Source organism: Lagopus muta, chromosome 19 (genome assembly GCF_023343835.1).
Source record: "Lagopus muta isolate bLagMut1 chromosome 19, bLagMut1 primary, whole genome shotgun sequence".
NCBI classification, from domain to species: Eukaryota; Metazoa; Chordata; class Aves; order Galliformes; family Phasianidae; genus Lagopus; species Lagopus muta.
In genome coordinates, this window is record NC_064451.1 from 6535200 (window position 1) to 6559415 (window position 24216).

General features: G+C 45.4%; 1 protein-coding gene and 1 long non-coding RNA gene across 2 annotated transcripts in view; one reads left to right on the top strand and one right to left on the bottom strand.

Annotated features, from left to right (window-relative positions):
• Nucleotides 1-24216, top strand: part of CFAP77 (cilia and flagella associated protein 77) — a 51945-nt gene that overhangs the window by 9172 nt on the left and 18557 nt on the right. The window contains exons 2-3 of the mRNA XM_048965667.1: nucleotides 21425-21524; nucleotides 21940-22168. Of these exons, the coding sequence (XP_048821624.1) occupies nucleotides 21425-21524; nucleotides 21940-22168 (329 nt within the window). The remainder of the gene's footprint in view (nucleotides 1-21424; nucleotides 21525-21939; nucleotides 22169-24216) is intronic.
• LOC125702433 (uncharacterized) overlaps nucleotides 3781-24216 on the bottom strand; it is a 31257-nt gene continuing 10821 nt past the window's right edge. The window contains exons 2-3 of the long non-coding RNA XR_007380596.1: nucleotides 5764-5798; nucleotides 3781-5005 (exon numbers count right to left, since the gene is read on the bottom strand). This is a non-coding gene — a long non-coding RNA (uncharacterized LOC125702433). The remainder of the gene's footprint in view (nucleotides 5006-5763; nucleotides 5799-24216) is intronic.

A 24216-nucleotide genomic window follows, 5' to 3' on the forward strand; every position in this document is an offset into this window, starting at 1 on the left:
GCCCTCTGTGCAGGCAGCCCCTCTATGGGGAGCTGCACACTGCATCCATGCCCTGGGCTCCATAGGGCCCCGCTGTGTCCCCCTGCCCGCCCAGCTCCCACGCTGCTCCTCTGCTGGCATGATTAGGGTGAGGAAGCATTTGTCTTCTGCAGAATAAATAACTAGGCCTTATAAGTCATTAAAAATGTATTATAAGAAAAATACAGTGCAGCTATAAATAGAAAACAAAGCAACTTGTACATAAACTTTTACAATGACTGTTACTCAGGCTATCGTCACAGCCTGTTTTTAAATGAATTTAGCATCTGTGATCTCTGGAGGCTGCTATTGCCTGAAACCTCAGCTCCAGCACTGGCACAGCACTGCTGCCTGTAACCTACCCCAGCTCTGCCCTGAGCATCCAGCGCCTGCAGCCCTGCTCTGTGAGCTGCCAACCTTGTCTTCAGAGCCCCTCATGGTGAGCAGAGGTATAGAGGGGCTGAGTGCTCCCAGACAGAAAAAATCAAAGTATTTCACTTATTTTTAATTCATTTACAAAACTGCATTTATGAGAGCTTGACACATAGCAGTGACTTCCATACAAGATAGCATCTCTCCCTGCAAACCACCACTGGTACAGATCTTGGCTTAACATGAAATGAACTGTGTAGCAATGCATTAATCATTCAGCGAGACATCAGTGCTGTCTTTTTTATTACTTAACCAGCAGTTGATGTAGCTAAAGCCGTGTACTCCTAGCCTTTCTTGAGGAATATGCATACTTTTGAAGCATGCACGAAGGTTGTCAGTGGGAGACAAACTGTGCTTTGTGTTTTCAGATTTGAATGTTAGGAGTTTGTGGGCTGGTGGGCCTTGGCTCTCAGAGAAAAAGGTGGCATCTCAGGCTTTCAGCTCACTTCAGCCATTTGATGTTCTAGCTTTGAAAAATCAAATACTAAACGTGGTCCCAACGTGACTGATGCTGAAAATTCCACAGTGGGGTACTCAGAGCACTTGAACTCCCAAATGTATCTGATGGGTTGCTCTAAGGGAAGGACTGGGCTGCCTTTGCTGGACAGTGATGAACAATTAGGTATTGCAGCACACAGCTGTACTGAGGAGTCCGTCTTTACATATTCAGGTCAGGGAAAGTAGGCCACAGATTGGGGTGATGAATCCTAACAGCCTGAGTTGTTTTGTGGTAAGGAGGAGGTTTTGTGCAACTTTTTTTTGTTAAGAAATGTGATGTTCCCCTCAGTACTCTGCTGTATGCAGAAGAGCTGCTGCGGTGTGGTTCAGAGGAAGAGCAATTTGTTTGTTTGCAAGGGTAAGAAAGTGCCAGGGGCTGGAAAGCACCGCTCAGCAATTCCCAGCACTGGTGTCTTTAGGATCTGGGGTCACACTGTTCTGTTCACTTCCATTAGCGCAGCCCTGAGTCGTATCTCTATTTGCATCTAATGCCTGATCAACCATAGTGGCTCAAAGTACTTGCAAAATGAGCCTGTGCATTGCCACTGCAGTCATTCTGTCCTGCCCCAGAAGTGGGATGTGTCACAGGGCTGTGAGGGCAAGCAGATTTCCTCTTCTGCATGGATGTGCGTTCAGGTCTGCGCTCCCAGGCATGGAAACAGCTGGGAGGAAACGCTGGCAGAGCATTTCCTAACAGAGCACACCGATTGGATGTGCTTCTGCCAAAAGATGAAACTCAGCAGGTAATGATTGAAAAAAGCAATTTCTTTTTATGAAACGTGTGTTCTAACATTCTTTTTAAGCCACACTTGCAGGAGCCTCTTCCTAAAATGCTCCTGCAGCCTCCTCAGTAACAGTCTGGATCCTCACCTCCCTCCTGCAAGGCTGTTAGTGTGCAGCAGTCCTTTTAATTTGAGAATTTAACAAGGAATTCTCAATTAGGACGTTGGAAAATCCGTGATCCTATCTACCATGTCTATCCCATCAGATGTGGCTCTGTGCTTTCACTGCCTCGCAGACAAAGGGGAAGAAAGTTGAACACATGGTATCCTCAGCTAGAAAGGGCTTTGCTGTAAGAGGATATTGAGTTGTTTCATAAAGCCCAATATTACGCTTGAATTATGCCTGAATAAGGAGAAAGGACATTGTTAAAGAGCCCTAAACATTGACCGTAGTGGATCATCTTTCTTCCAAACCCTTCAGTGGTGTTGTTTTTGGCTGTTAATGATTTGGTATTGTATTTATAAGCCAGCAGGGTAATCCAGGGAGCAGCAGGAGGGGCAGTTGCCTTAAATAAAGCTTTACAATGCTGCTAATTAAAATGATCCTTCCTCTCCCTGTGATGATTAATGAGACAGAAAGAAGAACTGGGGAGGGTTAATGAAAATGTTGCCATGAGATTCCCTATTTTTAATTGGTCTTTTTAATGTTTTAATCTCCTTTATGGTGCAGGGGTGGAGATGGAGATATTGTCTTTCAACCTTTCTTGTACCATGCCCAATAGGATTGTAATGCACGGCCTTAGAAAGGGGCATTTTCTTATATGGAACCAAACCATAACCAAACAACTGAGCCTGAGTGTGTGAATGTCATGAGATGGAAGAACCAATTTTGGACTTAACTGAGAACAGAAACAAGAAATGTGAAATCTGTTTTTAAGCTCATCTTCCAAAACTCCAAGGGAGCATTCGTACCCTGAGGATTGAGGCTCAGATCTATTGTGAAGGATTGGCACCGATGCTCAGTAGTATTTAGAGCTTTAGGTCATAATGCTCTGTTAAATGCAATATTTATCCCATGAGTATGTCACAGTTCACCTCAGATGTCAAGAATTCAATTAATATTCTGTTTAATAGAACACACCATGACCTAACCTTTTAAGACTCTTAGTAAGTCTGAGCCCTCCTTATTAGTGTCACTCTCTAACCGTCCTTCTCAGTTGATGCATCTAACAACAACTGGGATGGGGAAATTGGGAGCAAAGAGAGAGGGGAAGAGATTTAAATTACTTTTGGACCTCACTGTGAGGATTCAGTAGCTTTATCCCTTGTAAAACTCAGCTCACAGGGGGTTAGCACACCCTGCTTTTCCCATTTTTACAGGGTTGACATCTTATCAGTTTCAACTCTCTATTGATTTCAGAACACAAAAGGCACCGCCAAATTTGTCATGGTTTGAGTCCACTTTTTCACTGAAACAGCGTTTCCCCTCCTCACCCCACATTGTCAAACTCGGGGTCAGGAGAAACCATTCATGTGAGTAACACCTGCAGGATTAAACCTTTGCCTTGGAACTTCATCTGTTCACAGCAACGGTGGATTACACATAGCGCAGACTTCTGCCTAATTCACTTTTGAAAATTATCTCTGAAAGTGGAATCCCTTCAAAGCATTGTCCCAGACTGGCCCTGCTTCATCCCACTACCTTTTTTATGCAAGAGTTCCATAACACATTAGAAGTAGAAAGAGACTGAAAGCGAACAAGTGTTTAAAATTATTCTCTGTGCATGTATGTTATTCTCTGTATGCGTAGCCTTTCTGTTTGGGGAAGTAGTTCAATAGCAGCAGATCATTTTAAGGCAGTGGTTCTGGGATGTGATTAGCACAGCTGAGAGCACCTGCCTGCAGGTGGGAGGGGGCCCTGCTATTACCACACCTGTGATTTCAGGAAGATTTGTTGGGAAGATCAACCAATAAATACAGAATGTGCACCGCAGCTCCTTAGAGCGGGAGGAAGAACAGGCGTTGTGCCAGATATTTCCATGCAACTATATTCATTATTTATGCAGAAGAAGAGATATTTCAGGAAAACAGAGCTGAACCATGAGTGACAAGGTATCTTTCTGGAGCGCCGGGTGCAGGAAAATTGCACCAAGGTTGACAGCTTTTTAATGTAGAGCCTCTATTTCCCTGAATTACTGCATGTTGGCATTTCGAAAGTACAAGATGACCTATTTATTAGCTGTGAATCAAACAGAAATTACACGCTAGAAAATAAAAAAAGTTGTATGTTTCTTCCAGCCGCTAAGATGCTTATCCTACAGAAATAACGTATACAGAAAAAGAAAACCTGCAAACAAAGGAACATCCATCACAAGGCACTAAATTTAACATTGTAGGACCCGCGTTCATCTTGCAATATTGTGATTGTTTGTGCTTGTTTCCTTACATGTGATGTACTATTAAATATATGTGCGTCATAATACTTTAAATTGCATTATCCTTGCTTCGCTTAGGCTCCTGTCATCCTCTTCCCTCTTGAAAAGGGCAATAGTTGCTTGGTAATGTGATTTCAACAGTAATGTGCTTCACAAAGCAACACAAAATGGTGCTCTGAGGTCAGGCTTTCCATATTCCTAGCAGTCCTGTCCAAGCAAGTCCCTTCTCCAAGCACAGTCTGGGGTCGGCTCTTCCAAACCCAATCTTGGAAAACACAGCCACAGTTCACTGATGCAGAGGAATTCCTACAACTTGTGCAAAAGGCAGGGGAACGTCACCCATCTACTGCCTCAATCATGCATCACCCTGTGGCTTTTGGTCAGCACTGAGGGTCATCAACAGGCAGCGAGTCACCAAGCTTCAGTTCTGCAACTCTTTCATATTCCACCATTAGACAAGCAGCTGTTGATCAGAGAAAAGCATGCTGATTCTGACTTAGAAACACACAGTTGCTACAAGCGTGCAAGAGTGTAGAAGTAATAATCTGAAGTACAGATTGATGCATGTCACCAGCAGTCTGCAAAGATGAAAATCTTCAGTATCATAGCAAGTAGGTGGCCTCATTTCCTTCCTTTGTCAATCCCTTCTGTTCCCCCACTCTTTAGCAAGAGCACAAAGTCTTGGTGTCTTGCTGCGTGGCCTGGATGTTGTTTTCCTTATCATAGCAGCAGGCTTTGCAGGGAAGATGAAATGATTGCTGACTCTTTTCTTCTCATTAAATTTGTTTATGTTGTGGACCATCGAGGTTTTGCTGGCTTTGTGTCTCCTGTACTCTTTCTTTGAGGATCCCCAGCATTCATAACAGTAAAACCACCTGAACATCCGCAGCTCTTACAATACTTAGAAAAGTTCAATGTGAATTTTTATTACATATGCATCACTGTGTTTTTCTAAAGACAGAACTGAAAAGCAAATTGGCTATGCAGGAAGATTACTGCTAGGTCTCCCCTTAAAGATGGCAGCTGTCACTCCCAAATCCAGAATCAGGGGTCTGCTACACCCTCATGACTGTGACCAAAAGCACCAAACATCTTTGTTAGAGCCCAACAGCAATCTGTCCTGAAGAAAGCAATGAGCTCAATCTCAATAACCTCCCAGTACTATTATTGTTTCTGCTAATGCACCCATGTAGCCAGGAGGAGAAATGCGCCATTAAGAACTGCTGGTCCAGCTAAACACCCCAGTAGGAAATGAAGAGAAGGAGGAATAACACAAAATTCCTACTGGCTTCTCTGAAACCCATTATCTGAAGCACGTGGAGAGCTTTATAACTTCATCTTTGGTTCTGCCACTTTGTCACAGAATCACAAGGTTGGAAACAACCTGCAAGATCATCTAGTCCAACCACCCTCCCATTCCTATCAGTACCACAAACTGTCCTTCTGGGATCTCAAAGCAGTTTCTCCCACCAACCTTAAATTCCCCTCAGCCTTGCAATTAGTCATTACCACAAGGATAGCTATATCCCAATGATAGCATTTTCAGACTTCTCAGTTGGTATCCACTTCCTCAAAGCAGCTGGATAAACATTATTTTTAAATACGTGTTGACTCAAGTATTATTTGGAATAGATGCAGGGCAGTTATTTCAGACTTACACATTCAGGTATTCAGAGTGAACATACAGGATCTTCTGAAAGAAAAAAGATCAATACATTACAAATATTTAATTGACCGCTTGATGTTATTCTAGTCCCTCTGTGTTGAATCCTGAATGGTGAAATTTAACACGATTCTTTTTTCCTTGAATTATCCTCCTGCTCTTGCATATATACAAGCTGTGTGCTGCAATGCAAGACTCCTCCATTCGTCTTTGTAATTTATCTCATTTCCTTTGGAATGGTGTCCCTCAGTGGCTCAGAGAAAGTGGAGCGGTTGTTTTAATAGATTTGAGTTTTATCTGCCTCTCTATTTGCAGCAGGGCATAATAATAATAAATTATGATACTAATAAGTAGGTTGTGCAGAACGGACTACAGTGGTACCACTTCCCTCCCCCTCCAAAAAAGTAATTTATGGGTACATTCTTGTGACTTTAGGGGTGTAATAAATTATCAGGGTTCGTTTTTCCATCCAATTTGAGGCAGTGCAGCTGTGTTTTGCAAGCAATAAACTCTCTTGTTGTATTTCTTAGCTAAGCACTGAAAAACACAGTGCGATTTTTTTTCCCTCCCTTCCCAATTATTGTTGCAACGCCTGGTAGCTTCTCTGCAGTTAAGGGTTTGCCAGTGCTTCTATTATAAACCTCAATTTTCAGGGGCCTATAACTTTGCTCTTTTAAATCAGAATGCTAGGACTCGGTGTACATCTCTGTCAATCTGCACGCTTTTTATTCAGGGAACAAAGGCAAAATTTTTAAGGAGTCCAGAACTCCCAAATTGGAGCTACGCACAGAAGTCAGAGACACACATGGATGTGAATGGCTGGTAATGCTTGGGTAGCTCTTCAGCTCCTGAGAAGCCCATAAATGCTGCTTATCACGGAAACACCTTGGGGTAGCATTTAGTCCTTAATGAATTTTTATTTGGGTGCAGCAGACAGGAAGGTCAGCCATCTGCAGCAGCTCCCTCCTGGAAGGTGGTGCTCTGCCATCGCATGCTGACCTGGATACTCATACAAATCCAGCAGGTGCACAGGATACAGCTCCATGCCCCCTTCCCACACAGCAGCTCGTAGGCTTTGTGCCTTGCCAGCCCTACTGCCACAGGGTCTCTGAATTCAGGCAGGACTTAGCAGCCTCCGTGGAGCTGGTTCCCTTTCCCAGTCCCTGCGCAGTCTCTGCTCAGTCTGACACGAGCAAGGGTCAAACAAGGAAGGAAAAAATGCAAGGGGGTGTAATAACATCACTAGAACCACACAGGCTCTCTACAGCAACCTTGCAGACCACAGGACGTTCATTCCCCTCTACAAAATTTTACTGAATGGGGAAAAATAATAAAATCTCACTGATTTCCCAACAAGGACTTTGTTTGGGTGCAGTTACATCCTGTTTGCATTGCCTGGGCCCTGAACGCCTTTCCAGCAGAAGCAAACCAAGAGCAGTGCAGAAATGGCTCTGGTTTTCCTGGTGATCTCAGGAGCATCACGCCAAGGAGGAGAGCAGCTCAGCCCCTTTTTGCTATGCTGTTGGACAGCCCTACCGCACTGCCAGGCTAAAGCTGACGCTACCCAGCCTCCTCCATGATCAGCAATTAAGCTGTGAAGTCAGCCCCTTACTATTATGTTAACATAGTTCAGTATATTAAATGTAAAACAAGCCATAATTTTTAAAGGTACCTTGGCTTACTGAGTTTAAATGAAGGCAGCAGTAGGACGATCACAGCCGTATGCAAATCATCTGCATTTTAAAGCTAACAATAGATTTTGCTTTATTGTTTTGGCATTTAACGAGTGGGAAAATAATAAATTAAGCCACATGGGGAATCCCTGGTGCTTTTACAAACTGAAGCAGTGCCCATTTGGAGAGAGAACATTCCCCATTTTTCTCCCTAGCTGCATTTCTCTTAACCCACCACCTTATTAAAACTTATAGGGCAAAATTCTCCTCTCATATTCCTCTGGCAGTTCTTAGTCCACGCTCAGCTCTCCCTACCTTCCTGGCTGTCTTTCATCCCACGAGCTCTCTCTGCAGAAAGGAAATGAAGAAGAGCAAAGAGTGGTGAGGCCATGGGGAGGCAGAAGAAAGATGTTGTCATCATTTCCAGATAGCTGTTAGAGCATGGACAGCTTCTTCTGCCTGCTGTAGCAGAGAATGCAGTCTGCAGCTACCAGTGCGAGGTGTACAGAACAGACAGCTGCACTAGGATCCATGCAGTGAAAATAACAGGGCTTCTGCATCTGCCTGCTGCATCACTGTGCCAGGCACCAGCCACACGACCAGCACCAAAAGGAAGGGAGTAAATGACATCTGGTTCCAAGTGCTTTTGAGGAGGGTGTTAAAATTGCATCGTGCAGGTTGTGAGCAGAGCAGTATTCCCTTTTTCATTCACTCATCTCTTAACGATCGGAGCCTTCAGCCTCAAGTCAAGCTCAGCTGTGAGATGTTGGTCATCTCATGCTGATACAATCGGCAGGTGTTGCTCCTGCCAACAGCAGTGTGTTGCTCACCTATTGGTAGCTTCACTGCCCACACTGCTCCAGCATGTGACTAAGTGCAGCATTTCCTCGTGCAGAGCAGTCGCACCAGCACATTCAGTACGTGCTTGCTTCCTATGTCATCTGTGAGAAATATCAATTATAGATGTCTGTGAACATATCCCTGCACCTGCTTTCCCCCAGGAGCACTGCCTTATCAACTCCAAAGGATGCAACAGAAATCAGGAACCAAGGTAAAGCAGTCAGCCTGAAGTTAACATGGCAGTGCAGCATTCACTGGCAACAGAAAATTGCCAGGGAGAGTGAAAACTTAAGACAAAAAACAAAACAAAGCAAATACTGAAAAACAGAGAGAAAATACTTAGAATGGAAACCTGCAAACCTCAGACAAGTTTTGAACATACCTAGGGGTAATCCAGCAGCTTCCATCTCACGGCTCTGTAAAATCTTTATTAAAGCCCCTGCAGTCCCACCACACATCTGTTTTCCACCAAATCTGCTGTTTGTCCCATTCAGTGCATTTCACCTGCCGTACATAACATTTGCACTTACATGTGTGCCATGCACTGAGATTGTAGATTTAAGGCTTGTGCAGCACTCTGAATGTATGAGTGCTGCCCAAGTACTAAGGATTGCGGTTGTTTTGATAATAATTCCTCACTGTTGCCTATGTTTGAAGTCAGGGATGTCTGGTGGCTGAAGCAGACAAGCAGAACACACACAAAAGCCCAATTAGCTTCCTATCTCCAAAGCTCTTACAAACACTAATGCATTAATCATTGTAAAATGAAGATGAGCATCGGTCTGTACTCCTGGCTCAATTCACTCAGGATATAAGTTGACTGAAGCTGAGAATTACACCAGAAATCTCATCTGTTTATCCCCACCGTGCAGCAGAGGAAACCAAAGCCAAGGCAGAGCAGCTCACTGTCCCTTTGTGACAGCCAGCTCAGGACAAGCACGTCCCAGGCCGAGGTCCAGCCAAGCATCTGTTCCCAAAGCAGTGTTTTGTGTTGACCTCTTAGAAAATCCAAAGGATGCTCAAACCATGGAAAGTTTAAAATAGCATGGGAATGTGCATGGAAGGACTAAACAACAACAACAACAACAAAGTGTTTAGTTCTGCAAGAGATGCACAAAAATACAAAAGCTAAGCTGGCTCTAGGAAGAGCTTTTCAGATTACTTGAATGGCCCTTAAAAAAGGAATTAAAATACGGATTCCCTCTATTATTTTTCAATAACACAAGTGCCGCACAGAACTACTCACTAGTGCCACAAACTAGTTTTTCATTTCTGTTTTTGTTTCATGCCTCAATATCTTCCAGCTGCTCATGTCTCCTTTTCCTTCTCCTCACTTTGATCTATTAGTTTTCCACAGAAATGGGGTTTATAAATCATTGTAATGCAGCCCTGGGAAAGACGGTGCTTAGTGCAGGGAGAAATACATTGCAGCTAACAGCCACGGCAGGGAGGAAAACTCTCACCTCGTAGTGGAGCTTTGGCGACAGGTTACTGATGGCACTGGGTTATTTTATGTCTGCATTCATGCCATCAGGGGCAGGGCCGCGGGGACCGCCGCCTGTACCCCCCGTGCAATATTTCAAGCTTCCTTCCACAGGCAAAAACAAACTGCTTGGGGGCTCGCAAGGGAAGAGGAGGAGGAAAAATTGCCAGAGGAAGGGGAGGGGAGGCAGGACAGGTGGCGATGGATCGCTCAGTTCCCGCTTTTGCACCACTGCATCTTTTTAAAAAGAGGCATTTGTCTCGAACGCACACTGAAAAGGTGCGGATTTTGTGCCAGTCTGTTGGTGGCAGCAGCAGGATCCAGCTCTCCTTTGAACATCTTTGTGTACCTTGTGTTCCCGTCCTGCACTCGGACAACTTTGTTGCCTGTGCCCACTGCTGACCCCAGCATCGCTGCGCATTAGGGCAGCAGCACCATGGCACAACAGCATTACCAGCCTGGGGTAACAGTCTGAGCATCCCCCAGCAGAGGGAAGTGCCCTGGGCTCCCTCCCAGGAACAAGAGTACGTCCTAAATGCAGAAAGCCCAACATCAGCTGTGGCCAGAGAGACAAACCTCTGCCAGCAGAGGTTTTGGTACTTATCTCCTGCCCTGGGGTGTAGGATGGATTAGGGAACCCTATTGCCAGCCCTATTTAATGAGGGAGGAAATCTTCATAAAATCCTAAAAGCAGCACAATCACACACAAGCTAGAAGCTCTTTTAAGCACTCGCTGTGTTTTTAGGATCAGCAGCTCCTAATAAGACCACCCCAGGCAGACACACCATCCTTTAGTTTTGAAAGCACACAAAAGAGACACCATGCTGGAATCTTACCTATATCTTTAACAAAGCATTACCCCCTCCTCACCCTCTTCCCCATAATTGCCTTGTTATTGTCATTGGTGCCATTGTTCATTGGCTCGTCCATAGAGAGGCCCGAGGGAGCAGTTCTGCCTTAGCTAAACCAATATCTCCTGCAATAACCCCCTGCAGTTTCCCCTTTGCTATCCCATGTTGAATAAATCCTCCATCTCTGTTTGCTGAATGATCATAAAGATATGATTGAAGTTTCAGATTTATGGTTTCCTTCCAATCGAGGAGCAGCTCCAATAATGCCAGAGCCTGTTTGCTGACTGCTTTTGACAGGATGTATGTAAAGGGAGATTTGTAAGTGCAGAAACACAAATGCAAATACTAAGGCAGGGTATTTTCTACAAACAGAGCACACGTGTGAGGTTCAATTCCCACATGCTTCCAGAGCATCCTTTCACACAGCCCTCCCTGCGGCTCGCAGCACCCAGCGAGGCAGGAGATGTGCACCGTGTTGTACTCTAACAGCAAATCTGTCTCAAGCAACCACTCTAGGGACCCACAAGAACTGGCTGCCTATAAAGGAGGATCCTAACTAAACATCTCACACAACTGTGCTGGAAACTACTCTTAAGTTGTAGCTGAAGAAGGGAAGAGAGCGGTATATTAAGGCAGTCCTTGCTGTCAGCTTTCTAAACACCTCAGTTCTTTCCTAACTGCATTAGCACAACAATCTGGGTGCCTGCGATGCTCCTGGGGGAGCACTGACAAATTCTCTCTCTCCTCTGAGAGAAAGTCCCAGCAATTCTGCAGATCCAGCAACCCAAAAAGCAGCCAAAGTGGAATTACGCTGGCAGGAAGAGGCCATTTCCTATTGCAAAACAAAGTATTGCAACTCACCCCTTGAGGCAGCAGCGTCGAAGAGCAAAACCAGGGACTGTGGATGGCCGTGAGCCTCCAGGAGGGTATGGTTACTGTCTTCCCCTTCCTCCCAAGTGTTCGTACATCACCCATCCCAGCAGCATTCCCTGAGCAATCTCCATCACACAGCTGTAACCCTGGGAATCACGTATTACGGGGTACTGGTGTTTGCATCCAGGTTAGAATTTGTCTTTCTGACTCAAGCACTAAGCTTTGATGAAATCCAAGCTTGTCAGTTTGGCACCAAAACCTGCACAGAGCATCCCAAATACATTCTCTGCAGCCCTGCGGCCATCTCACGCTGGCTTTTCCTCTATTAGCAGCCGTTTACGTTCATTCTCATTTCAACAAAAGCCCATAAAGCTCTTACAGGGTGATGCAGTCCTAAATTAAGTGCGTTTTAGCATCCCGATATAACAAGGGAGTCTTTGCTCTTTTAAATTAACACGTGTAGCTGAGAAGGGGACCTTCCCTGGAAAATTTATTCCGCTTCATTTGGAAACAGAAAACCCCACCTTGTTGCACCTTCTGTGAGAGCAAAGATTATTTGGTGTTATAATGAGGAAACGAGAGCACTGTGTGTTACACTGGCCATGAGGAGAACAACAGAAAAGAAGAGAGGACTTCTGTGAGCAGCAGTGTTGTGTGATGTATGGTAATATTTTTCCTCAGTGCATTACAAAAGAAAAAAGCAAGATAAAAATATCTTCCATTTTCTCCCTAATTTGTAGTTTTCTGGTGTTAGCAAGGCTTATAAGACACATGCTCCCAATTAGCTGCTCCTCTTAATTTAAATGCTTCATAAATTATCTCCTGCGCTTGTGGATTATCACTTCATAATGCGAGTTAGCATTTAAATAAATAGCTGCGATGTAGGAAATTAGAGAGGTTTACAGTCTGAGACAGCAGCATAATGAAGGAAAATACCACAGCAGCTGAACAGGGGTTGGGAGAGATGTGATGAGACAGATTTTTTCCTTTACCTTTTAGCAACCCAATTTGGACTGCAGCCGGGAAAATATGGGTCAGCACTCCAGCCGAGCAGGATCCCTCTGCAATGGCTGAGTACGAAGGGAACACATATGCTCAAGCACATAAAACGTCTGATTCATCAAATATGATGCGATTATGAAGTGGGGTTTTAGAGCCAACCCTTGCTTGCCTCACAAGAGCAGCCCCCCTGCAAGCAGTCGGGCTGTTTGTGTGCATCCCCTGAGCCACGTCTGAGCCCTCTCATTCCAGGCTTTTGGAAATGGACAGGACTGAGGGGAACAGTAGCACAGAGCAGGACTGAGATTGCAGGTAGAAGACTTGGTGGAGAAAGAGGTGAGGGACTCAGATATAGGATTAAAAGGAATTTCATAAAAATGCAGGGATCAAAGATGAGCATTAATTTGTAAGGCAAATATCTTTTGCCATATTTCTGCTGCCTTTAGCAATTAGCTCATGGGCAATAATAGCCCTTTAACCATCAGCAGCAAGTTCCCAGCGCTGCTTCAGCCTAGTTCCACAATTGTCATAAATGTAGAAAATTAGGAAGTCTTGAGATTTTTCCTGCCCTGACAACTCCTTGGGGGACTCAGGCTCTCACCAGCATTTGCTGGTCGGTCTTGCCTTTGGTGTCACTGCTTCTTTTTCTGCCACAAGAGAAAATTCAGGGCAGGATCCTACCAGCAGTCAATCACACTTGACTGCCATTGACTTCATTGGGAGCTGCAGACACTGAGGCACTCACGGGCTCAGGGCTGCTTTGGTGTTCGTCTTGCTGAGAGCCCAAGGTTGAGCACTGCAGCTCCTGAGGAAGTTCAGCTATTACAGCTCCCTGCTTGCTCACACAAGCCCCAGCGTGTCAAAATCATGGGTATTTTTTCAGAAACACGTGAAAATCATAGAAGCCTTGACAGCCTTGACCAAAGTCCAGCCTTAGGCAGGAGTAAAGTTATTAGCTGCCTTATTTCCCAGAGAAAGAGCCTGACACATTAGGATTTCACAGTAACTGGCTGTAAGTGTAATGGGCAGGGTGTGATTTTGCTCACTAGGTTTTGCGGTTTAATTTCAGCATGTTGAATACATTTTGCTGTAGGACAGAGCAAATGACTTGGGCAGATTTTTGCAGTAGCACAAGCCCCTCTGTGCTTAATAGGAGTTCTGTCTAACTGACAGCACAATTTGGATCTTCATTGTATTTAATATACTTCAAGAGCGGGGGTCAAATTGTCTCATCATTTACATCCACACAACCCTGCTAATCCCAGGAGATGTGCAGAGCTGAAGCTCAGGACATGTAACTGACTCAATTTTCTCTGCTTAGAGACTTTCAGCTAATTTTTCTAGCACTCTTGGTTACGGCTCCAGTTCTTCCCAAGTCAACAGGCCTGGATGTGAGCACATAGAAATGAGCACATAGAGCACATTCAGAAAGTGAGAAGGGGTCGTCCCACTCCAAAATCTGGAAGCTTACAGGAGCTCTTCCTCCCTAACAGTTTCCAGGCAGTAAAAAGAAAGCAATGTGGGCCAACGTGAGCTCATGCTCACAATAGCTCTGCAGTGCCCCTTTCCTCCATGACATATTTGCATCTCTATTACCATCACTTGGTCTTCGGCACCAGCAAATGGATGGGCAAAAGCACAACTGGCTTCCTCTGCACCTTGAGCCTGATCAGCCTCTATTTTGCTGCGCTATGAGGACACAAATTCAATCCTCCCTGCAAGAGCTCTATGGGTTTAAGAAAAACCCATGAAATGCTTTGGGTGGAGGGGCAGGAGGTACAGCTAGGAAGTAAGGGTCTCAGCCCTTATCAGCCCTTATCAGGAGATGGTGCCACTGTGTGACAGAATCACCTTTCCTCCTAGAAGGGCACTTTAAGGAATAAAACCAGGAGCTGCTGCAGATATCTTTCCAACTGATCTACTAATCGTATTTCTTCAAATTTTATATCCCTGACCCTTGTAAAGGGATTGCAAGGAAGGCGTTTTTTAAGCTGCATTTTAATAAGTCAATATGGAAGCTCAAAATTATTTAAAGCTTCTTAAATAGGATTATATTTGATTTCTTATGGGAATAGTGGGGGATAGTCTAGTAAAGACATTCTGTCCTGCTGAGATTTTATTACATTAAAGAAACAGCATCTTTTTTTTTTTTTAAGCAGCAAAAACTTTTATCTATTCTCTAATGAAAATGGAGATTATTCTGTATGTGAAGTGACTGAAGGTACAAAGTTCCTGCATCTGTGATCAGAGATTAGAGCTTCTCCTTGAGTGAAGGCAGGGAGATTCTTAAACCAAAAACTTGCCCAAAGTAAGCAAGTTGTCTGCTAGTCCAAGATATTGAATGCCTTGTCCTGGGAGGAACCACAGCTGTACTGACTTCAGGCAAATTGTGCTGCAAGATGAGGGCAGCCAGCATCTCATTTGAGTGAGGGTTGAATTTGGCCCTGAAATCAGACCTATGCCACCAAGAAACTGTTTTGCTGTATCGGGAATACGGCCATATTCGGTCTGCTCAAAAACACACAGAGCCACATTCTCATTTGCATTCAACTCCTTAAATGTCACTGTGAGTATATGGATGCCGTGCTGGCAGATCTTTGCCTAATATTTTCTATAGGGACCCAAAGAAATTTGGGAGGAGGAAATTAAAACTACCTGTATGGAGCTGAAAGAGACACCAGCAAGTTACATGGCATAAAAAGCAGCTTCACTGAGTTGAGCTGTCCTGCACATAAACTCAAACAACATCTGGCCCTGAGAACATAAAGAGATTTTTCTCGGAGTAACAGATGGGGAGGCTTATAGAAAAGATATTACTTAGGATGAAGCACAGAGAAAAGGTTGTAACTGCTCTAAGGGAACTTTTTTTTTTTCCATTTAACATTCCATCCCATCTCTTCAACATTTATAGAATGTTGTCTCAGCCACCAACTAACCCAAATCCCGCTCGCAGGTAAAACTCCCTCTGAAGCCAACAGGAGCTGAGCAACAGCGTTCTCCAGCTGAATTTGGTGTCAGAATTCCCAGCAGGGCAGAACCTTCCCTGCCCCAAACATCTCTGCCACTTCCCCCACATCCATCCCGTGCTCATTCCTCACACCAGAGATGGGTGATGGCTGTAGCTCTGGGGATGAGGTGCAGGTCAGACCTCAGGTTAGCAGCAACCATGAGCTGCACACATCTTCATTTATCCTAAATAACATCTCCTTCCTGCCTACAGCTTTGTTTTATGAATAGCATGCACTGCTTCGTCGTGGCTTGACACCCACTCCAGAAACACAGAGGCTTCTTTGACCTTCAGTACTGGCATGAAACCTTACATAGACACAAATTTATCTTTAACTCAGAAGCAGATTTAACAGAGCAGGAGAAGATAATTTCCAATATTTGCATCTCAATTACAGTCAAACCCCTCTGCGACTCTCAGCCTTTGGGCCATACTCAGGCTGCCAGCTCCCAGCATTGGGACTGTTGGAAGAAGCAGCACAGTGGGGTGAGGTGGAGATGATTTATCAGTGCTGGACTGATCTGTACCGACACAGAGACTCTGAGGAAGAGCTCAGGGTCCTGCAGGTGCCCCCTGAGTTATACAGAGCCTTGCAGCAAAAGTAGTAGATCATAGATCTGGCTCCCCAGAAGAATGTTTTTGTCCAAAACCATTTGCAAACAGCTGAAAGATGCAGCTCTGTTGCAGAGAAATCAAGACTTAATATTTGCATTGCTCTACAGTTCAAAAATTACCTTTCAAACAGCATATTGTGTGTTAACTCAATAAACAGCAACCAGTATCCAGAGCCCAGGAATGTGGGGGCACAAAATATTTTTCAAGGGAAACCTGGAAGGTGAATGAGCCCATGAAAACAAATGAAAGTCTTACATAGGCAAATACTTTCATATCTGCCTGGCCCTTTAAAACCAAAACGATAGAGTTCATTTGCATTTAGATCTCTTTGGCTCCCTCTTTTCATCTAAAGACAAATCCTCACAAAGGCTGCTTAATTAGACCAAATTAGATTTCCACCTAGTGGCTTGTCATTCATTAGAAAACGCTGTTCTTTTTTTCTATTTTGGTAATTATAGGCTGGTCTCACAGTGTTCACTTCAGGCTCCAAGTATGACTTGCATTCATGATTTTGTGCAGATGAGAGGAAAATTATTCAGTCGCATCAAGTCTGCCCATTTTACAAGTTGGATAAAGATCACTGCTGGAGTCTTTTATGTAATGGGGTATACTCTTTCTTAAGTTCTAAATGATTAATTGTAATAGCATAAGTACAAAGTTTGCAAGCAAAGCTACAGTACCAGATAGAGGTGTCTTTCTACAGACATAGAATTCTGTGCCAGGGATCTTTGGTTATCAGTGATCCCATCCTGCTGCAGCAGGTCCTGCCCTTGAGTGTAGAACAGAGGGGAGGGGGCAAGCTCAGCTTGTGTAGGGAAAGCCCCTGGGGTAAAAGAGCCCCCTTCATCCTGTGTGTGCAGCTGTGTCTGACCCAGTGAGGGGACACCTGTGTCCCACTGCTCACACAACCTCCTGCAGCCAGCCTCGTGCAAAACATCGCTTCCAGAGGGGAGGGCAGTTCTGAAATTCACACCTGAGGTGGATCCGTCAGGAGCACATCAGTGTAGGCTGCTCAAAAACCGTGTGTAGCTGGGTTAGCAGCATCCCTGCCCTGTCTGGAGGGTTTGTAGTGTCAGGAGTCCAGCTGCATATGTCAGACCAACAAGCGTTTTCTTGCTGGACTCCATGAGAGCTGCTTGCCCAGCCATCTCCCTGTGCTCTGGAAGGCTCACAACCCAGTGTTGTCTCAGCCTGAACACGGCCACACTCCTGATTTCCCCCATCCAACCCCCACTTCCTTTGCCATTAGTCACAGACACATTCATTCCCTGCCTCAGTTTCCCCAGCCGTTACGGCAGGATCATCACTTGGTGGCACATTCTGAAGTTTAATAAATCAGGGCCAGATTTTGTGGTCCTTCATCAAGCAAAACTTCCTTCGTCTTTGACCTTTAATGCTTATGAGAATCTTCAAAGATAAGTGCCAACTTATTATTAATAATCTTCCTGGGAGGGGAAGTTAACAGCACTTAGCAGCACGCAGCCCAGCATCCACCAGCCCTGCTTGGACTTCTTCTGCATCAACACATCCAGATTTTCACGTGCATTTTAATACTATTCTTGTTTTCCCAACCATTTTTGTGAGAGATGGAAAAATAAGTTTTTCACCTTTAAAAAAAAAAAAAAAAGCTGATCAAATTTGCCTTTCTCAAAACACTGAACATTCCCTTTCTCATCTACCTAAACCTGATGTTGAGTTACTGTCCCCCAGAGGCTTTCAGTAGCTCAGTTCTGATGTATCCCTGCACTTTGTAGCTCACTGCCTTCTTAGAGTGTAATCAAACATCAAGCTAAGTAGCAAATAAATCTCCCGATCTCATAAGCTGCACAGCAAGATCATGTAAATGCAAATGAAGGGCTTGATTTCAAGCTGTCGCGGGGGGAAGGAGGGAAAAATGCTGGGCCTTGTCACTGCCATCACTTCACTCTGCAAGTGCAGTAAATCTGCAATAATAATAGTAATGGCAGCGTGACGGGAGGCTTTACTGTACAAGGGGGTGTAATGAAAAGTGGAACAGAAGGTAGGAAAGGAAGCAGGGCCTGCCGGGTTGGAAATGCAGCAGGTTTGCAGGCATCCATCGGCAGGACGGAGCTGATGGGGAGGGGATGGGGCACCCCTGCTGAGCTGGAGACGAGGGGATCTGTGAATCTGCCCAGCATCCCCTCCCAAAGGGCTGCAGGAGATGCATGGATTAAAAGGCCTCCATCTCTCATCGTACCCCTCTGCACACAGGCAGGTGCCTCACCCCTCTCTATCTCAGCCATCTTTAGCAAATTAATGCAATGTGTGTTGATGGATCATAAATGCCAGGGGATGGAACATAAATGAGGTTTACAGCAAGCCTGCGAGTTCCTTTACTTCTCTGCTCTTTTGCGGCTCACCCAGCTCTCCTCACACACGGATCAGCTTCCAAGCCCAGCTTTTGCTTTGCATCAAACATTTTCCAACACCATCAGACACTCAAACCCAAATCTAGGGCTGCATGAATGGGAACCTACCTGGGAAGAGCAAGGGAGTTCAGTACTCCCAGCACTGCAGCCAACCAGGGCATCTCACTGACCACACAGCTCCAACACTGCATTGCTTGGAGCAGCGTCCTCCAAGCACAGAGCACACACCCCTGGTTCAAAAATTAGAATCACCCTGCTCAGGGGGAAGGGATGCATTAGCTGAGCCCTTAAAGAGAGTTTTAGAAAGCAGAGCCTCAGCACACATTTCTTGCAGGCCCGGGAAGAGGCGGTCTCTGCAGGATGCACTGGGAGTGTGTGAGGAAAAAGCCTGGAGTTGTGTTTGTGAACAGGCTAGATAAACAGTGTTTAAGATGCCTGATTTTCCTCACTGAGGTCATAAAGGGAGAAAACTTGCAGAAGGTACCCAGAGAAAATTAGGACCGCCTGGGATGCAGAGAGAGACGGTTTTAATTAGAGCCAAGAGGTGGGAAATAAGGCAGAGAAATGACATCTTAATGAGGTTTAATGAAGTTGTCTGCTGATGGGCACAGCTGTCAGACAGATCTGTATTCCAGCCAAGCAGCTTTGTGACAGTCTAAACCCGAACACAGGAAGCAGTGCTGGAGCTGGGGAGGAAAAAAGGACCTTCTGCACCAACTTTGGCTCTCTCCCACCACAGCTCATGGCACAGCACACCTACATTGCCCGAGGACAAGCAAAGGAAACCAGCCCGTGAGGTTGCGACAGCGTTTTGCTAATTTATGAATGAGAAAGGCTAATCTTTGATTACACTCAGCAGGATTCATTCCTGCTACATCCTTCCCCTTCTTTGCTTTTGTGGGTAAAACCCTTGGCATGCAGCCAGAGTCCTCTGAGCCCATTGGTTTCCTTCAGAGCCGCCGATTCTCTCCCTGTTCAACATATTGGACCAGATTTTTTTTTTTAATTAATTATCCAGCACCTTCAACTTTATTTATTCAGTGCAAAGCGACTGTAAAATGCCACCTGATCGTAAGAAGAAACAGCACACGCTCACTTTGAGGTAACATCGCGCGCTCTGCAAAGGGGAATTTCTTCTGTTCTACAGAGTTGTGCATTCTGAGGTCTGGAAGCCACTTTGCCTCTCCTTTCCTGCAGCTTCTCAGCAATTTCCTCCCACCTGCCACACCTTCACCCCAGCAGCAGATTCTTGGCCTCGCTCAGCTGACCCAGGATCAGAACACGAGCCCTGGGTAAAGCCTTTCCTCGTGCATCTGAACAACGCTGTTCAATTTCCCTGCAAGATCAGTGACAACTCTCCCTAAAAATAGCTGCCATACGAATGCCTGTAAATACCAGAGAAATAGATCAACACTGAAAGCTCCTTTATCACTCCTGGCACCAGTTTATGCGTTTTGCGTGAGCTCCCTGACTCACACCCAGCATGCACATATGGTTTAGCACCGCCGCGCGATATTTCAATGGCAGCAGTGCTAAAAGCCCTCTTGCTGCCATCGCTGCACACATCTGCAAGGAATGGTCCCTTCCTCTGCCAGAGGTCTGCAGGAGGCAGTGGGGAAAAAGCAGCCATGTTATGCACAGGTTCGAGCAGGTAGCTGAGTTGGTTGCTTTCAAGCAGCTCATTGCTCGTGTTTGCTCGCATCAAAGGATCCATAGCCTTGCAGAGGGCAATAGGCTGCTGGAGTTTACCAAAGGATCTTAGTAAGTCCAGAAAATTCATTTTCTGGTGAGCTTGTGCTGCTGGGAATCACAGGGATACCACATCAGTTCCACAGTGCCATGAGTGGTTGGATTTAACGACCCCAGGGTGCAGGATTTCCCTCCCAGACCTGGGAAGCCAATGTCCAGCTGTACCTGAAGCCCTGCTGTGTGGCTTTGCAGACACAGAGATCTCAGCCACAGAGCAGTATTTCAACATTGCCATTTGCCCCAACACTTACAACCTTCCTCAACAGGCTTCCCATGGAAAATAACCCATCCCAAGGCACCCACCCCATGCCTCAGGGCTGCAAGGAGCTGAATGCCTCGCTCTGCTCCCTCTCCCCAGCAGGAACACACACAGCCCGACTGCTCTCACCCTTCCCTTCTCCATGGCCTCTCTTTCAAGCAGCAATAAGGTTTCAAGATACACACATCCTGCAGTGACTTCACCATGGAGATGGGAGGGTTGGGACAAAGGGGTGAAGGGAGGTCAGTTAATCCCACAGACAACACCAGGCTGGGATACACATGGGCTGGGTAAGAGTTCATTTTGAAACTAAATAGAAATGAGATTATTGAGCTCAAGTTCTCTTCTTTTCTGTGCTATAAATCCCAAGCTCTGCTCCCCCTCCTTCACTGCCCTTATCCCACCGCAACATGCCTTGCGCCTTGATTATTCCCAGGCAGGAGTGGCAGTGTGATTGCATTTGGGAGAGTTTATGGAGAGCGAACAACTTGGAAGTGAAATACTTCAAAGGAAATTTAAGGTCAGCTGCTGAAAAAAAAATAAATAAATAAATTTAAAAAAATCTGTCTGCCCACCATGGCTGGGCACCCTGGCCAAAGGAGAAATTAGTCAAACAATTAGATTAAAATCATATATATTGTCAAGGCCACGATTTCCAGCGTGGCTGGATCACCTTATAACTCAGTTGTGAATCTGTGCCAAATTCAGCATCCCACAGGCTCCAGGCCTGAGGAAGCCTCACAGCTACGAGATTTCCTTTGTGCTTGGGTCTGGGCAGTGGGATCCATCTGGTACCGAGAGCAGTCAGAGCCTCTGCAGGCGCTCATGGCCATGTTCTATACATGATTTTGTTTTCAGAGGGTGCAACTCATCAAGCAAGGTCTTTATTCTTCTTCTTTAACCTCATTCTTCCACAGGCAGAACTGGGAAAGCCTCTGAGAAACTGCTATACACTGCCAGGCTTGGATTTTTCATACGGGCTGTACATCGAAAGGACAGATGGAGGAGTCCCTGAAGGTATGGCAATGCTACTAAAATATTACAAGTCCTCATGCTAACAGGGGCTCTCCTTCCCAATGCTCCTCATTACTTCTCAGAAAGCTGGGGCTGAAAAAAACAACATTCACCCACTTCCATTAATATTACCCAAATTTCTTGGCGATTGGTAAATCTTCCCCATCACCTTGGAAATATCTATTGGATCACACAAACCCCAAGCAGAGAAGGGTATGGCAACTGCAAGAGTGCAACATATATATGGCCACTCCATAACTCAAGAGGGCTGCTACTGTGTGCTCTCAGGGATTACCCTATGAAATCAAACTTGCTGAGGCCCTCAGACCTGGCACACAAACCTTGCACCGTCCTGTCTCCCCAGATGAAAGTTACCATCACCTTTTTCTCTTTGCCTCACATTTCCTTTCATTTCCAGCAATAGGCCACTGGAACACAATAAAGCCTAGGACGAATTTAACTCAGAATATGCCCCGAGACTTCATCACCATGAACCGTGGTGCTCTGAAGGCTGGGTATACCACAGCCCGGGAGTTTAACTTGTACTACAAGGCCAAGGACATTCGGTGCAAAGACGATGAATACAGCCGCTTTAGGAGATCTCCTCCTCATGTACCTGCAGACAGGACCTATGGCATCCCAGCACGGTAAGGAGGAAAGCTCAGGGCCCTTCTCAGAATGACGTTATCCCTTCCTACCTTCATATTTGCAAAACTCTCGCATCTCAGCCAGCTCAGTCCCCAAGAGAGAAATGACCCAAGACCAGACATGCTGTGATGGAGTCATAGCGTTACTTGCAGGCCTTCCTGCCTGGTTCCATCCTTGACAGTCACCTGCCTAAATCTGGTCTGCATGCCACAACACATCCCCAGTTCACCTCTTAATACAAGCTTGGAAACCTTTAAAATGTTATATGTCAATCCTTTGACTTAAAGGAGCAGAGAGCTGTAAGCCAGAATAATGCTTCCCTGGTCAGCAAGTGATGCTGAGGCAGAGCAGCAGCATTTCTACCTGCTCACACTGGTTGAATTACTCTTGTGCAATTAAGGATGAGTTCAGATTCTTTATCCCACTCTCTCATACTTGCTAGATCAGCACCCAGCATTTAGAAGTGGAAAAAGTGACCCATTTGACAAGTCGCTCAGACTCCAATTCCTGATTATCCACTGTGCTGATTTCTCATGAGCAGTTGTGAACAGGGGTTCTGTGGGGGAAAACAAACACCCTGCTCAGCCTGACCCCCAGACACCTGTCCTCTACAGCAGCACAAAGGGGCTGCAGTACACAGGGTGCTTTGGAAAAGCCAGTTCAATTCCAATGCAAACAAATACTAAAACCTCCAAAAAAAGGTCTCCAAAGCAGCCCCAATGCTACTGGAGCACAGACTTCTCTTGCTCTGTGCAGGTCTGGACTAGACATTAGGTTTCATTTTAAGAGCTAGATAATAATCACTACCAGCAAAATAACAGCAACAAATTCTAGAGAAAAGACATGATGAACTGCACTGTGTATTTTACATGATAGTAAATGGGCTTTGCATATGCAAATTGAATGGATTTTAAAATGGTATTTAATGACAATTTTCGTAGCAGACATTAACATTAATTGCATCAAAATGAAAATGCAGCATTAGCTTGCTGTTAGCTGCAAATGCCCCAGCTATAAAGCTTTATCTTTATCAGTATCAGCCCTCACCAATGTGACAGGGCTGCTCTGCAAATTGCAGGCAAAAGGGCTTTTATGTTGCAAAAGTATCCCCCAATGTAGACCAAAATCAACATCAATTTTGCTTTATTTCTTCATAAACGGAGGTTAAATGGCTGCCTGTAAGAAGTCTAGGCACGTTCCAAAAGTTTTAAGGAAAATCTGCAGACCCCACAACCACAGAAGTAGTGAGAAAGGGCTTTTAATTTAAAGTTATTATCGTTCAAATTGTCTGCTCCTTAATAGCTACCTTTTATGCAGGCTGATTGTATTTATCCCCTAACTTTAAAAGCACGTTATAGACAAAATCAAATTACCAGCATCACCAAGGAGCTGTTACAGCCATTTGGGTAAAAGTGGGGAATTTAACTCCCTTTTCATGACCGACAAGTTAAAGACACCCATGTGGGTGAGCACTCCCAGCTGGGGTCTCCCAGTCGCCACAGATCTGTTTCAGCAAGACCCTCCCTGCTAAAAATCAACTGGCTGTCAGTGCTCTCCTGCTTTTGGACTCCAAGCTCTGTATAACTGTTTCTTATTGCTGCCAATTGGGAATGTGCTTGCTGTTAAGGTACACGCTTGTCTAGGGGCAAAAAGGGAGACATCAGTAGCAGGCAGCCCCTTTCCATCTCACCAAGCTCTTGCTTGCCTTTAATAACGTCCACTTGGATACAGACCTCCAAAGTTTTCCCACTGAGAACAGTGTGTGATGTCCCCCTGCCCAAGGCACAGCACAGATGGTGCAGCCGAGGAGCAAGCACTGCTGAAGGTACCCAAGTGTCCCAAAGACACCAAGGTCAGGAGCCGTCCCCAGGCTCATGAGTACAAGCCCTCCTGAATCATCCTGCATGGAAACAAGCCGAAATAAATGCTGGGGTTGCTATTAGTGCCTTATTAATCACACCCTGGCCCTGCTGCTCCCTCTAGCACAGATCACTTTCTGCTTTCCGTTCTGGTGGATGTGTGCTGCACGGAGCATCTCACCAGGCAC